This window comes from Meriones unguiculatus, chromosome 3 (genome assembly GCF_030254825.1).
Source record: "Meriones unguiculatus strain TT.TT164.6M chromosome 3, Bangor_MerUng_6.1, whole genome shotgun sequence".
Lineage (NCBI taxonomy): Eukaryota > Metazoa > Chordata > Mammalia > Rodentia > Muridae > Meriones > Meriones unguiculatus.
Window position 1 is genome coordinate 172,724,966 of NC_083351.1, and position 17,969 is coordinate 172,742,934.

General features: G+C 40.7%; 1 protein-coding gene across 1 annotated transcript; it reads right to left on the bottom strand.

The window, feature by feature from the left end:
* Positions 1 to 1,054: 1,054 nt before the first annotated feature.
* On the bottom strand, positions 1,055 to 16,406 carry Abraxas1 (abraxas 1, BRCA1 A complex subunit). Its single transcript, XM_021646078.2, has 9 exons — positions 16,265 to 16,406; positions 14,080 to 14,170; positions 13,397 to 13,433; positions 9,695 to 9,761; positions 7,174 to 7,367; positions 4,823 to 4,942; positions 4,603 to 4,687; positions 2,924 to 3,035; positions 1,055 to 2,618 (listed from the first exon to the last, which is right to left on the bottom strand). Exons 1-9 carry the CDS (start codon positions 16,349 to 16,351, stop codon positions 2,191 to 2,193), a joined length of 1,221 nt encoding a protein of 406 aa, XP_021501753.1. The 5' UTR covers positions 16,352 to 16,406; the 3' UTR covers positions 1,055 to 2,190.
* Positions 16,407 to 17,969: the final 1,563 nt, after the last annotated feature.

Here is a 17,969-nt window from a genome sequence, read left to right on the forward strand (position 1 = left end):
ATTCACCTTATGTTTTGAGATGGTCTCACCAAATCTGGAGTTCACTTAGGCTAGAACACCAAGGAGCCTCTTACCTCTGCATCTTGGTGTTGGAATCCATGCGCATAGATAGCACTGTGCTCAAGTACAGACAAAACTGTGCTTGGCATGCGTTTGAGAGCAACTTGTGAAACCAGGTGGTCAGGCTTGTGCAGCACTTTACCCCAAGCCCTCACGCTTATGTGTCACTTTCCTGACCTGAGGTATCTCCTGGGCTTGGGGAGTCATTTTCTCAGCAGTAAATGTTAACTATACCCGACTGAGGGTTCTCTCTGCAGAATGTGTGCTGGGATTGATACTGGCCAGTCTATCCTGGTCCAGGAATAGAGTAGTCCTTACACGAAGGGATGGCACAGTCACAGTCTTTCAGACGTTTGTGATGTGAGTAGAATGTATTGATAGCTGGGGCTCTCCTTTCCCTGCCCTGTGCACAGGACCAGTTAGATCATCAGTAATTTGTACCGATCACCCTGGGTACTAGGTGACTTCAGAAGTACCCCATATAATTAGTGCATAGCAACCCCCTAATGTGCATGTCACTGCTAGATGTAATTATGTCTTGTGTCTTGCTTCTCTGGGAAGCAACAAGTGGAAGAACAAGGGAAGAGTGAACTTGTTAACATCTGCTTAGTGAAACATGATGGAACCCTGTATGTACACTTGACACACAGATGACAAAGACAAGTACATCTACGAAGACAGTTTGCTGATTCTGAGAGGGGGACGGATTTCCCAATTCCTGAGCTCCCCAGGGAGCTGGGAACTGCACACAGATGCATAACCGTGTCCACCTTAATGTACCGTCATCACTGTACGGGTGGTCTGTTTTTTTAAGATTTATTTTTATTTATGTTTTTCTGTGTGCGCGCACATGAATGCACAAAAGGACACTGGATCACCTAGAACTACCTAATGTGGACACTGGGAAACCAACTCTAGTCCTCTGGAAGCGCTTCAAGCACTCTTAATTTCTGGGCTCTCTCTTCAGTAAGAATCTTAAAAACTTAGATAAAAATAAGGTTTTACAAACTTTCAAATTTTATTACATTTATGAGGGCTTCATGTATATGTCAAAGTGATTATGTGTGGGAGTCAGTTCTTTCCTTCCACCACAGGAATTCCAGAAATCCAACCAGGTTGCCAGTCTTGATAGAAGATGCCTGTGCTAATTGAGCCAACTCCTAGGACCAATTTTACAAACTTCTGGGCTGTTTTCCATGTTGTGAAATGAGGCTAGTTTCTCTTTTCCAACTTGAAGAATGCAAGTTAAAAGAATGCATCTATTTAAGTCTCTCCTTCAACAGTTCGAGGGAAAGCTGAAAGGTTGTGGCTTTGAAATAAAAGCATCTTAGCTGGGCAGGCGGATATTTATGAGTTTGAGGACAGCCAGTGCTACACAGAGAGACCCTGTCTCAACCTCCCCCATCCCCCCCTCAAAAAAATAAAATAAAAACAAGGCAAACCCAAAATACCAAAGGGACGGTAGCTCAGTGGTAGAGAAGTTGCTTACCACTTGTATGGCTCTGGATTCAACTGCCCAAGACACACACACAACCCTTTTTTTTTTTTTGGAGACAGGGTTTCTCTTTGTAGCCTTGGCTATCCTAGACACACTTTGTAGACCATGCTGACCTTGAACTCACAGAGATCTGCCTGCCTTTGCCTCTTTGAGTGCTGGGATTACAGGCATGTGCCACTGTGCCCAGGTAAACCCCTGTATTTTTAAAAAGTACTTTATATGTGAACAGACAGAGGCCAAAACATTAGAAAGGGGTCAATGAGGTGGGTGGGAAAACAATTTACAGGGGTGAGAAGCAACAGAGATATGAGACATAAAGGAGGGATGGAGAACTACTAGAAGCAGAAGGCACAGTGTGGGAGGCTGGGAAATGAGGACAGTTGCAACTGATCTGAGCATATACGCATTTACAACATATGAAACGTAAATAAGAATTAAGATACTTTATAGAACATTAACCTACCTACATATTAAAAATAGTTGGGCAGTAAAATACCTTATCCACGCATTATGAACAGCTGAACAGAGTAAAAACATAGCGTCAATGTATTACTCCAGTAGGCCACGGGTGAAATAGAAACAAGTGACCTGAACCTCCTCAGTCTATGAAAAAAAATTTCATCTAAAAAGATTCAGAATGTGGGAGAGCGGGGATATTCACCATCATCTTCCGTGCTCCCCATCTCTGTGTCTGTATCTAGGCTGCCTGAGGAGGCTTTGTCGGGGTGGCTGCTGCAGCACTCCCTCCCAGGTCTGCTCTCTGACTCAAGCAGCCGAGGTTTCTTCCCAGGCCGCTGGCCTTGGGTGTCTGCACCTTTCCGCTTACTCAGCTGGGCTGCAGGCACTGGACTAGCTTCAGGGCTGTAAACGTACTCCACCATTAAGGTCAGCTTATCCACCACATCAAGATGGTGGCTACTGTTACACCCGCTTTGAGAAATATGTCTATTTTTCAAAGAAATAACACAAGAATGAAGGACTTTCGACTCTGGAAAAAGGGTTCGTAGAGCTTGACAAAGAAGAACGTTCTCCTGGGGGTTGTTCTGGACATTCTTCTCTCCTAAAGGAAATGAGAAAGAGCTTTGCACAGGTTTGTCTCAAAATCTCTCACAATTAGCTGTGTTGGTAAATCAAGAATTCCGATGTATGTGCCATACTATTCACGAGAAAGTCAGTCTCTCACTTTCTTATCAAACACAGCACAGCCACTGCAGCACCCTGTTCACTGTTTGGGAAGATCAGACCAGAGTGGCCTCTACTTGTCATCCCTGTATATCAGGGCATCCATCGGGTGGGGCGGTGCCTTGTCTACCGAGCCAGAATGAAAATAGCAAAGACAGTCTGCTGTGTTCATGCGCTGCTCACCTGCTGCTTTAATCTGCGCTTGCTGTTTTTTTCTAACTTCTTTTAATTGGTTTATATCCATCATTAGTTTCTCTACTTCTCGTTCACTTTGTTCAACTTTCTGGCATACACTCTGCAAAATAAAATAAGGGCACAGATAAAAAATTCCAAGTTTTGTACTAATGAGAATCTAGGCTTACAATATAAAATTCTCAGTGTTACAGAAAGTAAAATAACGTCTTTCATGTAAACCTTATTTTTATTTGGAATTATTTTTGGAGTACTATAATAAGTATTTTATGTTGCTTTGCAGATAATTACATGCTTTTTGGATGTGTTAATTTTCCATTTATCTGTGGACTTATATACCAGATACTTCACTGGTTATAGAAATAAGATAAAATTAATTTTAAAATTAAAAAATACAAACATGTTGGACTGAGGATCAAACTCAGTGATAAAGCACTTACCTACCTTGTGTGAGCCCTGAGTTCAAGTCCCAACATGTACACCTCCAAACAGAACTGAGATGCATAACTGATTTAGGTTGTAGAGTCAGGATTAGCAATTAAAGGTTATCCTTACCTACAGGGGAGTTCAAAGCCAACCTGGGCTACACAAAAGCCTGTGTCATAACACCAAAAATCAAAACATGCCAGGCATGGTGGCACATTCCTGTAATCCCAGCACTCAGGGAGGGAAAGATAGGCAAATTTCTTTGAGTTTTAGGCCAGCCTGGTCTACAAAGGTCCAGGATAGCCAGGGCTACACAAAGAAACCCTGTCTCAAAAACAAAACAAATAAACAAAAAAACAAAACAAGGAAGTCAGGCACGATGGCACATTCCTGTCATCCCCATGGTCAGGTGAGAGCAGGCTTATAAATCAAGATTATGAAAGGTCAGCTTTCTTGGAATGGGACAATCTGAGGCTGTTCCTGACCAACTGTTCTCTCCATCTCTCAGGGGTCAGAGTCTGTAGTCCTCAATCTCATCCCCTTCATTTTAAACTGGCCCAATCACTTTCTTGCACTTGGGTTCCATCTTATTACTACACGGTGACCTGCACTGAAACAGCAAGACAGACTGTAATGCTGTAGTGATGGCTGTGCTTCTAAATATCTGCTTCCTTCATCATTGGACAAAAAGACTATGGGGGCTGGGCCTGGTAGCATACGCCTTTAATCCCAACATATGGGAGTCAGAGACAGGAGAATCGCTAGGAGTTCAAGGCTGGCTTGGCCTACATCGCAAGTCCCAGAATAGCCAGGGCTTATAGTGAGACCATTAAAAAAAAGAAAGAAAAGAAATAATTATAGGCGTGATATAAAGAAAGCAAAATTAAACTATCCACCAGAGGTTGTAGTCTCCATTGGGGCAATCAAAGGAAAACAATTTATACCCATCAAATGTCGATTTTTCTTTCCTTTTGATTTATTTATTTTGTCTGCATCAGTGTTTTGCCTGTCTGTCTGTTTGTGTGAGGGTGTCAGATCCCCAGGAAATGGAATTACAGACAGTTTGAACTGCCACGTTGGTGCTGGGAATTGAACCCAGGTCCTCTGGAAAAGCCAGCAGCCAGTACTCTTACCCACTGAGCCATCTCTGTAGTCCCCAAAATGTCAATTTTTCTATGAAACAATTGATAGCAATCTATTGATGTGAGCTCTGAAGTGGTCCTAAGTGCTTCATGTTAATTTACCTTTAATTCTTCTTGTATAGCAGCATACATTTCATTTATCTTATGCACTTCCTTTAATGATCCATCTTCATTAAAAAATTGACAACTGTAAAAAAATGGTTTTCTTAGGTAAATATACAGTTTTAACTGGACAAGTTTAAAAGGAAGTATAGAGAGGTGAAAATACGTCAGGTACATGAGGATTGGTTTAGCGTTTATCCTCTGTGCATAAGAATCTTACCTATGTGTGTTCACTGCTCTGCTGAAGCCAGTGGAAGTACAGGAAGCAGATTCTGTTTTATAACCCAGTTGATCAGACATTCCCAGATTAGCAACCACCAAAGGTACTCTATGAAAAAGCCTGATGAAAGAGAGTTTAAAATAGAATTTAAAATAAAAGGACAACACCTGCCATCTGAGCAGGCTGCTTTCCTAACAGCATTAGGAATTTATTTAGCCCATTATTTAGGAATTTTCCCAGATGAGCCGAGTTGAAGCAACTAGTTTTGTTGTTGTTTTTAATTTTTATTATTTTATGTGTATGGGTGTTTTGCCTGCATGACTAGTACATTCGGAAGCTAGAAAAGACTGTCACATTTCCCTGAGACTGGACTTACAGACAGTTGTGAGCTGTCATATGAATGCTGGGAATTGAACTGGGGTCCTCTGGAAGAGCAGATAGTGCTCTTTACTGTTGAGCCTCTCTTGCTCCTGAAGCAATGAGCTTTTAAAAGATATCACTCAGGGCAGAAAGGGGCAGAGTTTGAGGATAACTTGGTCTACAGAGCAAGCTCTGGGACAGCCAGGGCTGCACAGATACCCTGTCTTAGAAAACAAAACAGAGTCAGGACATACACAGGAGCTGTATGAAGACACTTTAGTGCCTATTTCACCTGGCCATATACACAAAAAGTAAGGAAGTAAAGCTACCCCAGAGGCTGAAGACAGTGGCAACTTGAAAAGCCAGGACAGACAATGTAGGTGGAACCTCGAGTCTTTGTTGCTGTTCTTTTATTACAGTGTGTATGTTTACAATATTTCAGTGTTCAGAGGACATCAGCAGCAGTTGGTTTTTTTCTTCCAGCTAGGGCTCTGGGGATGGCACTCAGGTCTTTAGACTTGTGGAACAAACATCTTTACCAGCTGAGCCTTGTCATTTGTTGTTGTGGTGGTAGTTTTGTTAGTTTTGTTTTTGAGTCATGGTCTCAGGTAGTTCAACTTGGTTTCAAGCACAGGGATTACAGGGATGCACCACCAGGCCTGGCTGAAACCCTTAAAGGATGGGGGAGAGAGGGAGGAAAATAAAGCTGGGCATGGTGGCATACACCTGTAATTCTAGCACTCAGGGAGGCCTCTGTGAATTTGAAGGCAGGCAGATCTCTGTGAATTTGAAGCCAGTCAAGGCTACACAGAGAAACCCTGCCTTGAAAACCAAAAAAAAAAAAAAAAAAAAAAGAAGAAGCTTGTAGCTGAAGTTTAGCTGTGGAGCTACTCTTGCCTGCCCATGTAAACCCTGCACTGTGTGTGCTCAGCCCAACAGAAGGACAGAGCAAGTTAAGCATCCCTGGCCCAAAAGTTTGAAATTTGAGATAAGGGTTTATGTAACCTAAACTGATCTCAAACTCCCAATCCTCCTGCTTCCACCTAACCTATTGGGATTGTAAATGTCCATCACCAGATAACTTAAAATGTGCAAAGTTCTGAACACTGTCACACAGAAATTTTCTTGAAAGGCTAATGCAGGGATTGTGAGTTGAAAGCCAGCCAGGCCCATCTATTGATTTTTTTATTCAGCTCAGTTTGCAGCCAAGTCTCAAGGAAACATAGCAAATCAAATGGAAAATTTCCTGTCTGACCTTCATGTGACCAGTCAGTACAAACATGTTCCATGTTTTTTATGATAACCCATTATCTGTAATCCTAGCACTAGGGAGACTCAGGGGGTAGGACTTCAGGTTCAAGGCCAGCCTAGGGCTACACTATCTCAAAAAACAAAAGAAACCCAAAAATCCCCAAAATGAAATAAAAATCATCTGCAATATTGTTAAAACAATTAACTCCAGGTTATATTTATTGTGTATAAATGAACTTTTTGTTTAGACTTGAGTCTGTCTTGGTCCCAAGATATCTCAGTGAGTATAAGCAAATATTCCAAAATCTGAACAAACCATCTGTTTCTGTCTAGTCCTAAGTGTTTGAGATAAGTAATATTCAAGTTTAAGGTATTATGTTGAAATGTATCTATCTTCCACAAGCAATAAAATTAATCTTAATTAGTACTTAATTCTTTACTTAATTCTTATATTCAGGCAGAAAGTAATTTATAATACCCAAGGGAATTGCCTGCATTCACTGAAGTAGGCCGTCAATAGTATTGTCTTCAGAGAATCTGTATCTATACCAGTCCATACTTAAGTAAGTACAGCAATAACACCTTCAGTTCCAGAACACAAGGATCCAAGGGGTCACTCCAGCCTGGGCTTCAGTTCCTTGCCCAGCCAGTGCAACATTGTATGAAGACATTTAGAGCTAGAAAGCACCATAAAAATGCTACTAGTGTTCCTTCTCTTAGCTTAACCGACTAATACTTACCCCCTTTGAGGTTTATATAAGGCGTGCTCCAGGCAGTGAGTGGAACAGCTTTCTGTTGTTATACTTGGTGTTAGCAGCAGAAAAACAAGCTCTGGGCTTGAAAGATGCGTCTGTAAGTTTCTGTGGAGCAACTGCTCTCTAAACGTCATTATCTGATCCGAGTGACGACGGAATTTATACCAACCTACCACAGTCTGAAGAGAATACAGGAAAAATTAATGGTCTTGAGGTAGTAGTTGCTGTGTACCCAGTATCTCCAGCATGCAAAAGGCTGAGGCAGCAAGACTGAGGTGGAGCCTGGAAGCACAACAAAACTAAACAAAATGCCTGACAGTCTTTTTTTTTTTTTTCTTTGAAGACAGGGTTTCTCTGTATAGCCCTGGCTGTCCTGTAGACCAGGCTGGCCTCGAACTCAGAGATCTGCCTGCCTCTGCCTCTGCCTCTGCCTCTGCCCTGGGATTAAAGGTATTACCACCTGGTCTTGTTGGAGTTGGAAAGATGGCTCAGTGGTTAAGAGTATTCATTGCTCTTCACAAGGTCCTGAGTTCAATCCCCAGCACCAACATGGCAGCTCTCAACTGTCTGATGCCCTTTTCGGGTATACACATGTAGATGCAGATGAAGAACCCATATATATAATACAGAAATAAATCTTAAAAAAATAATTGCTATCTTGCAATCCCTATCTTTTGTCAAAATTTACATGAAAGAAATACCAATGCTATCGTTTCACATACTAGGGAATCATTCCTTGAAAACACATTCATATCCTATGTAAACACTTGATTTGTTGAATGTTAAGCTGTTTAAAATGACTTTAAGATCATTTGAAAGGTTTCTATAATCTATAGCATGCAAACAAATTCATGATTAACACTAATAAACTTTTAAACTGGAAATAATTCTCATTACTGAACAGTAATTAAACTACTATATATTTATTTGTACATTAAAGTCAAGAAATTAGAAATGGCTCCTGTACCTATAATCTCAGCATTTGGAATCCTGAGGAGGATAGCACGTCCAAAGATGTGGTGAGCTACATTATGTCTCAAACGCAAAACATATTCTTTTTGAAGAAAAATGTCCTCATAGGTATACTTCCTAAATAATAAATTAAGAAATATACTACATTTAGTGTGTGTGAGTTCATATGGACATGGAAGTGGCCAGAGGGCAACTTGTGAGACTCGGTTCTCTCTATCATGTGAGTAGAAGGGACTGAACTTAGGTCATCTGGCTTACTAGCAGGCGCATTTCCCACTAAGCCATCTTGTTGGTCCCAATATATAATTTTTAAGTGTTTATGCACATACATGCACATATGTGTATGATTGCTCTGCCCACTGGGAAGTCAAAGGGCAGCACAGAGTACTCTCTGTTCTCAGTTCTCTCCCTCAGCCAGATGGCTTCCACAGACTGAGCTCAGTGTCAGGCTCCTGCTTTAGTCTAGGGAACTAAAACCAGGGCCCTATGCAAGCACCTAAGCAACAGTCACAGCATTCTTTTTTTTTTCTTTTTCTTTTTTGGTCTTCCAGGTGTCAGGATCTCACTAGGTGGCCTAAGCAGGCCTCAAACTTGAAATCCTCCCACATTGGCTTTCTACATACAAGGAATTACATATATGCACCACTCTCTGAAAGAAACACTATTAATCTACTTACTTTCTAAAATCAGAGACTTGTCATCATCCCAAGTGACTGAAACTTTTCCTGAAATCTACTTTTATTCTCAGAAACATAAAAACTTAAAGACAAAAATGCATACCTTGAAAAAAGTTTAGATTTGGGGTGGGGGGAACATTCTGAATGTTCAACAGCTTTTATCTAGACACCAAATACATGGAGGATTTCAATGTAAATGCTGTATAGGAAACTGTCTCTGCATTTATATAAAATAATAACTGCAAAGCTAGGCTCTGTGACATACAACTGAAGTCCCAGCACTTAAATGCAGCTGTCTGAGATCAGAAGACAAATAAACAGTAAATTCAGCTATGTGAAAAGAACAGAAATGGACTACATCCTAGAAGAAATCAGACTGGAAAACGCGTGGTTAAACAATGAACTAGAGAAGTCAGTCTAAATCTTAGTAGTCAAGGAAACAAACAGTAAGATGGATACTTTTTCTTTTCCCATTTTATTTTACATGTGTGAGTGTTTTGCCTACTTGGATGTGTATGTGTATGCATGTATCCACTGAGGATAGAAGGCACTGTATCCCCTGGGCCTCGTGTACATTTGGCTGTGAGCTGCCTTGTGGGCACTGGGAACTAAACCTGGGTCCTCTGAAAGAGCAGCCAGTGCTCTTAATCACTGAGCATTCTCTCTAGCCCTAAGATGGATACCTTTAATGACTGGTTTTGCTTTTAGAGAAACACTGCGGGAAATTTCTAGAAAGAATAAGTCTTTTCTTACATGCTCTAATGAATGCCATTAATATCTCTTAAGGCTCATGTAAAAGGACTGTTTTTAGCATCACAAAATAGCGTAAATTATACTAATAAAGAAAAGCTTAATACCTTTTTGACATTTGAAAGAATTTTCTTCAGTGCATGTTCATTTACTTCACCTAAAGAATTATAAAAGCTATAAAAATCAAAATTAAAGAGATTTCAAGTAAGCTTAGGAATTTGAATAATTTTACTGGCATTTTAATTATAGTTACTCCTAACTGTACTATGAAACCAAAATGCGTATCCACTTGCCTATCATATGAACTTCAATAATACATAAAGAAAAAATATAAAATTAATACTTAAATAGTAGAATCAAAACAACAATAAAACAATAATAAAAACAAAAACAACTAAAAGAATAATAAAACTTCCAGGTATGACTTTGTCAACTTTTAAACTAAAACAGAACAATATTAATTAAATACAAGAACCAGAAAGTTCACATAGCCAATTCACAATTCAGTTCACTTACTGATAATTGATAACTTATGATAGAATATATAAGTAATGAAGAATAGAAAAAAAAAAAAAAAAAGAAGACAACCTCTGCACTGCTAACTCCAAAAGCTGTATGTTTTGGGTATTTGGGGAGAATGGAGGGGAAGACAAATCTGTTTAGTCTAGTGGTTTTTGTAAGTGGACTATCTCATATATAGAAAGAATAATTCTAAACAATTTTGAAGCATTTACTTGCAGCTTTGCTTTCTCTTCCTATAGGAAAGACTCCACGTAATAGTTTCTTGCTGCAGTCCGTGTGCGAGCATGGGTGTGCGCACTTATGTAACTGGGCACACGGGCACGTAAAAGCCAGAGGCTGGTGCTGTTCTCTCTGCTCACTACCTTATTTTGTGACATGGTCTCTCCCTGAACCTGGAGCTCACAGTTTAGGCTAGTTGGTGGCCAGTGAGCTCTAGGCATCTTCCTGTCACGCCCCCTGCCCCACTCCCTGACAGGGTTACAGATGCATGGAGACTGATGTTGGGGATGCAAGCTCAGATCTTCATTCTTGCGTGGCAGGCAGTTTAACAATGGAGCCATCTCCTGGGGCTTAGTCATTCTCTTCAGCATTAAGATGAATAATACTCCTTTTTATAAAGCTGAAATATTATAGGATTTTATAGTTTTTTTTTTCCTGGAAATCTTCAAGTATATATTGGAAATATTTATTTACATGAAACTGACCAACTATATCCTAACTGACAAGGTGTTTACTCTAGGCTTGGTGGTAGAGGCCTATAAATTCAACTACTAAACAGGTTAAGTAAGGCAAGAAGATCTCAAGCTTAAGGCCTGCCTGCACTACAAGAGTGAGTTTAAGGACAGCCAGTAACCTAGTCAGACAATGTCTAGTAAAGCTCTCAGTTCAACCTCAGCACCACAAGGAAAAAAAAAGTATTCTCTATTAAAAATGTTTTAATGGGATGAGGGGTAGCTGGGTTCATAGGACATCTGCTATGACATTTGTACTTGGATAAAGACCGAAATCCTGAGAGGTCCATAAACCTATGCCCAATTCCTGGTTCAATCTGAAGACAAGGAAAGGAGGACAGGGGAGAAAAGGGGGGGGGGGGGAAGATTTTTATTGCTATGTTTTTGTAGCATGGTCCATTTCTAAGCATCTTACCCTATTGCCTAAGGTAGTAAGTATCTCAGAGTATATAGTGTAGCCTAATAGTATAAGTGCATGAGAATATTGACTTTATGTTAAGTTTTTACAAAGTTTTATATGGAAAAATAAGCCAAGTGTGGTGGCATATGCCTATGGTCTAACACTTGAGAGTCTGAGATGGAAGAATCTGAAGTTTTAGGGCAAACTGAGCCACATACAGTGTTGTCTCCTAAGTCCCCAAAAGGATATGTTGTAAACAATTCATACTTAAGGGCTAAATTTTTGTTTGTTTGTCTTTTGTTTTGTTTTTTTTTTCCAAGACAGAGTTTCTCTGTGTAGTCTTGGCTGTCCTGAACTTACTTCGTAAACCACGCTGGCCTCGAACTCACAGTGATCTACCTACCTCTGCCTCCCTGAGTGCTTGGAATAGACGTGCAATATCATACCTGGCTTTAAGGGCTATTTTTTAAGTTACTAAGTTTTAGGTTTCAATTTCTGTTTTCAAGGACCTCCTAGACTTCTAAGATGAGCATATCAATGTATTCAGTTGAAAAGTCGGGGACCGACATAGTGCAGAGCTGGTACAGCTTCTCTGTACGCTGCCAGTTCAAATGTTTCACCCATTGCTGCTGTCTATAGTATATTCTTCCTCTTATTTCCCCACAACCCCTAAAAAATATAGTAAACATTTTTAGATGAAGGGCTGTATAAAAACAGCTCACAGGGTTCTATTTTGACAACCCTGGCAGTAAATTATGAACTGTGCATCAACACTTATTTACGTTGGAGTTTTAAGAGATGATTTTAAGATTAATTTTAAGTATATTCACCTATATTACTTGTAAGAGGAAGCACCATCATATAAGTGGTTAGATATCCTAAGGCTGGGCCATACCTTAGAGGAGCTGCTTACTATGCATGAGGCCAGGCTGCATCCCCAACACCACACACACAGCCACTAAAAAGAAATCCCATTTCTTCTAGTTTTGTCGTACCATTAAGTCAGTGGTTCTCAACTTCCTATGCTGTGACCATCTAATACAGTTCCTTGTGTAGTGCTGACCTCCAACCATACAATTATTTTTGTTGCCTTTTCACATCTGTAATTTTGCTGTTGTTATGAATTGTAATGTAAATGTTTTCCAATGGTCTTAGGTGACTCCTGTGAAAGGATCATTCAACCCACAAGGGGGGGAGGGGTCACTATCCACAGCTTGAGAACCACTGTGTTAAATTAGTTCTTTCATTTCCACTAACCCATGAACTTCAGCTTATCCTGGTTTTAACTGAAGATGAAGTGTAGAGTACATTTATGAATGAGAGGTATTTCCAAAAAGCTCTCATGTCCTCTTTACCTTCAACTTAAGAGATGACAGGCCCAGACATTAGTGGATCTGGTGGTTTCTGCAGCTCAGACACTGCTACATTGGCCTAGTAAAAACTAGTAGGTAGTTATCCAGAAATACAAGTTCGCTTTTTATTGTCCCTTAATCCTCTGCTGGTCCAGAAAGCCCCTCAAGAAATCTTTTTCATATAGTGATTATTTTTCTTGTGTGGCTGATATAAATCATAAACCAGTCTCTAAAATGACATACGATGGTTGCATTTATTTGCTTGGTAAAAATGTTTTATTTGTATTTTTCTATAACCGCAACCTCATTAAGACATTACTAAAATACAGTACATTAGCCCCCACAGTTCTTCTACAATCTGTCAGACTGACAGGGCAAACTTGCACTAGAGAAATGCAATAGCAAATAGGTTAGACAAAGTACGTAACTGGGTATCAAATAAAAGAAACATTTAATAAGCTGAAATCAAAAGACGGAAAAAAGACTGTTATAGACATATAAGAACAAGTCACTCATGAGTTTATAGTATGCAGTGAGAGGAGTGGGTGCAAAAAGAAAAGAAAAAGCAATCCTCAAAGTAAACTGGTTCTTCAGAGGCAGTGGAGACCAGCCAAGTAATACAACTAATGAATCATAAATGTGGTTGATATGCACTAGTACACCTTTGGTATTAATAAAACAAAACCTCCTTTCATGTATAAGTGGTAACTAAGACACGCTGTTGGTTTTTAAAATAATTGAACTTGTAAGTAATAATTTTCATAATGAACACTTTACTTGTTTTTAACTAATATTATTACTTACCTAAAAAGGCGGTAGCAAGGAATATACTTCTGAATGTCTAGGAGAAAAATGATTTCTAGTTATGAGTATGTTAACCATTTGCCCACCACACTGAGGAGATTTACTACAGCTTTACTATGAAGTACCTCCTGTAATCTTCATACACACCCATAAGACAAACCACTCTTACTCTTTTAAAGGTGAACGGACAAACAGAAACCAAGACTCCCAGAGACACAGGGCTAAAAATCCAACCCGGAGTCCCTCTTGGAATTACATGTTGTTATATTCCCCGGACAAAGCAAACATAAAGGATCGAATTGTGATCCTCCTGCTTCCACCTTCTGATTGTGGGGATTACAAGTGTGTACCAACATCCACTCATTTTTTTTTTCTGTAGTGCTTTAAAAACATTAAGGTATATATTCACAAACATACACACAGACACAGACACACGCGCGCACACACACACACACACACACACACACACACACGAGTTTGGCAAGAAAGGAACCTGCTGGCAAGCTAAACTAATTCAGTTCAATCCCTTGAACCCACATGATGGAAGGAGAGAAATGGCACCAGCAGTTAAGCATGACGTGTATATCCCCCACAACAATTAAAATATAAAATAACTAAAATAACAGCATTTACTTGCGCTGATTACATTCAGCATGTAAGCCATAAAGAACTGAGTGACTCACCAATTGTATAAACAACTTTAACACTGTCCATTTGTGAATCAGTAATGCTATTCTTGGCTTCACCTTTCATTTCACCAAGTAGAAAACCTTCCTATGAGAATAAAAATAAGCAGTATGTGAAACACATTGGCTAGGATTCCTGTTCTGTCTCCTAATCATATTTTCTCATTATTTTACAATGTATACAAGTGTGTGCTCCAGGTAGTGGACATGGATAACTAGGAAAGGCTGTGTGGAGACAGTGAAACTGACTTTAAAGGACTGGGTAATAATTTGGGAAGGCAGAGCTAGAAGCACCTAACAATCAGTAGCATGAAAACTTGAAGTCTGTTCAAGAGACCAGAAGAACAGTTTTTGTCTTGAAGCACAAGACTCCTGTGGGCAGCTGTGGAGAGAGGGTAAAGCCCCATGACAAAATATCCCAAATGTGCAGACAGAGCCTGGATTTTACACATATTTCTGGAATCGGTGGAAGTGTCTAAGCTATGGAGTAACAAACTGATTAGTGTTTTCAGATTTAAATCTGTGTAAAAAAATTATGGAAGAGTAAAGATTTGAAATTCAGTTTTAGCATCTGCTTCCCAAGGGGGCGACTGTGTGCCCGTTTTCTTTTAAAATACAGGCATACAGTTTTTTTTCCATTCCAGTGAATTCAATTATTCCTTTAGGTGCATTTAAAGATCAAGTGTGCTTGAAAATGAACTTTTAAATGCACTAAAATTAGTTAATAATGCTCTGCCCCATTTCATCATAACCAACCAACCAAGCAAACAAATAAACCCATAAGGCAATGTTCCCATAGTCTTTTAACAGAACCAAGTGGGTAAAACTCTGCCACTGCAAGTGTTTTTTATTTTGACACTCCCAAAGTTAAAAACTAGGAAAAGTACCAGTCAACTTTAAGTACAATTATTTAGAAAACGACTCCAAATTTTAGCTAAGGAGCTGGAGAGATGACTCAGTAATTAAGAGCACTGGCTGCTCTTGCAAAGGATCAAGGTTCAGTTCCCAGCACCCACATCTTTAACTCATTCAGTCCCAGAGGATCTGATGCCCTCTTCTGGTCTCTATAGGCACTGCCCATATGTGGTCCACAGATATTCAAATAGGCAAGCTAAACACAGGTAACATAAAATTAATATGTAAACAAAAAACTAATGTTAAGTGTCTTAGAAACGAGGGTCCAACGCCAAGATGTAGTTTACAAGGGCTAATCCTATATATAAACTACATATTTAAGGGCGGTCTGCTTATGTTCACACTAAACACCTTAGCATAAGTGCCATAATTACACATGCACTTTTTAAAATATGAAATGCTTAAATGTGCATCTCATCCTCTTGTAGACCCATGATAATTTCGGTATCAGTTTATTATTATTATGCCCAGGTGAGCACAATGCACATCCTAAGAGGTCATTTGTTTGTTCTTTGCTAGGTGTTAATCTATAAGGTAACTTGATGTAATGTACATATAGCATACCAACCACAACCTTTATTGTACAATTCTTAGCATAGAACTGTGCTGGAAAGCAACTTTAGACAATGCAGATCTTACAGAAAAAGGGCACACTACCTTCACCTACCTTTATCGACACTGTTCAGTAAGGCACTCTCTGAACTGTATTAGTACAGTCTCAAAGCTCATTTTACATGTTTCCAGTTTCCCTCATTATGTTACTAAGTACCCTATTACAGGAAACCACTTGCGGACCTCAAGGTGTTACAGTGAGTTTTAAATTCAAAGTTTTAAAAACAGGCTTAAAATTTGTTTTCAATTTCACTCAGTGTCTTCTAAAGTAGGCAAAAGCTTTAAAAGTGTATTTACACTCCTGATTCTGGGCAAAGCTGTGTGTGTAACTGAAAATAGCACATGAAGTAGCTGGGCCTTACAATGCCAGGTCGGCCAACTCCCTGCCGCTGCCAGCGGTCCTCCCGAAACTAGGCGCGCACGCGCGCTACAGGCAGGCAATGGCGCGGGAATCCCTTGCAGGGACGGGTAGTGAGGAGGGAAAGCGGCCCGACTTCCCCGCGCCGGACCAGAGGCCGCCGGGAACTTTCCTACATGCCCAGGCTTGACCAGATCAAAAGGGCCCGGATGAGAGCCGGGGAGGACGCCCCGGTCCGCGAGCCCGCACGGCGAGCGGGAGCTGCGGGCAGAGACGGCAGCCGCGCGCCCGGCTCACCGTGTCTGAGTCGGTGTTGAGATGCTGGAAGGTGAGCGCGCCGAGCACGAAACCAGACAGCAGCCCCAACGTGCTCTCGCCTTCCATCACTGCCACCTCCGTCGCTGGCGCCACAGACACTACCGCGGCGCATGACGGGAGGCCGGGCGGCGCGCGGGGTGGAGCCTAAAGGGGCGGGACCTGCGCCTGCGCACAGCCTGGCGCGTGCTCTGGAGGGAGTGCGGCAAGTGCGAGCGCGCTCTAGCCCAGGGAGGATGCTCCTTTCATCAACTTGGCTAAGAGAGCTGTCTATATTTAGTTTAAGGCAGCTAACGGTTGTACAAATAAGAATTTCTTAGCAGTATTTTATTACCACTGATATTTGTCGTTTGGTTTTCCTAACTGTATCACACTGCCCTTCAGCTGTTGGAATTTAGAGAAGACCATTAACCAGTTTGGTTATCTTTTCTAGAATATTCCAGCAGTGTCTGTATTTGGTTCTTTGGTTTGTTTGCTTGCAATAGGAAATTATGAACGGAGTCTAGTTTAAAGACTACGTAGGTTTTTAATACTGATAGTTTAAGGATAAGTGCAATCCTACCGTGCTGTGTCATTTGATGTGGGTAAAGTAGGTGGGATGACGAGGGGGGTGACATGTATTTTACACATGCGCACATACACAATCATGAAAAGCAATGGTTTTTAAATAATTGAAAGTTGGCAAAATAGCAGACTGCTGAAATGAATTAGTGGTGCAACAAAACCAGACGGGTTTTGTTGTACAATAGCCGGGGTTGGCTTGTAGGTGGCAACAAGGAAGAAGGCACAGCTCTATTCTGTTGCCACTGGTAGCTTGTAGAGGTCTCTTGCCCCTTAGGGAATTTCAGGAAAACAGTATGAAGCAGATTTTTTAAGCACCGGGGTTACAGAGATGCTCAGGAAAAGCCCGAGACCAAGCATGGTGGGAGCTTCTTAGGGGAGGGTTGCACCTGGGTCACGTATGTATATAATTGATACAGATTTCTGGTACATGTCACATGCATCATACGTACAATTATAAGTAATATATATATATATTGCTGTGAGAGTTAATATTCAGAAAACTAGTATGTTTATCTGAAGAATTACATGAACTAGCCATAAGAGGTCAAGGCTGATTGTGAAGGCAGAGGGAATAAAAACAAGAGTTGTAGATGACAAAGATCCCACCCAACATATAGATTTCATTGACCTCTGCACTTCCTTTCCTTCCTTGTGAAAGGTTTTCGTGTGCCTGAGTTCCCTAATATGAAATTTTGGGGAGAGAGATAGTTCCCCTCATCTTTTCAGAATGCTAACCCTGATTTTCTTTTACCAACTCTCATTCCCTGAACATTGGCTTTTTAAGCATGGAGCAGATGAACTTGGTGTGGTCGCATGTCTACTGAGCACCTGCATTACTTGCTTTTCTAGTGCTGTGATAAAATGTGATGACCAAGGCATCTTAGAGAAGGGAAGGTTTATTTGGGCTTACACTTCTAGAGGGATAGGAGTCCATTACCATCACATGGGGAGCATGGCGGCAGGCAGGAATGGTGACTGGACTAGCAAGCTGAGACCATCTTGAACCTCAAGCAATATGAAGAAAGGGCAAACTAGAAATCGTACAAGTCTTTAAACTCTCAACACCTGCCCTCAGTGACACACTTCCTCTAGCAAAACCACACCTCCTAAACCCACCCCACAG

Bases quoted from the DNA above. Each gene is read 5' to 3' on its own strand.
- Abraxas1 (XM_021646078.2), bottom strand. From the start codon at position 16,351: ATGGAAGGCGAGAGCACGTTGGGGCTGCTGTCTGGTTTCGTGCTCGGC. The intron at 4,943-7,173 runs GTAAGTATTAGT...CTCTTTCATCAG, and splicing joins TTATATAAACCTCAAAGGGG to GCTTTTTCATAGAGTACCTT. The intron at 2,619-2,923 runs GTGAGCAGCGCA...CATTTCCTTTAG, and splicing joins AGCGCAGATTAAAGCAGCAG to GAGAGAAGAATGTCCAGAAC.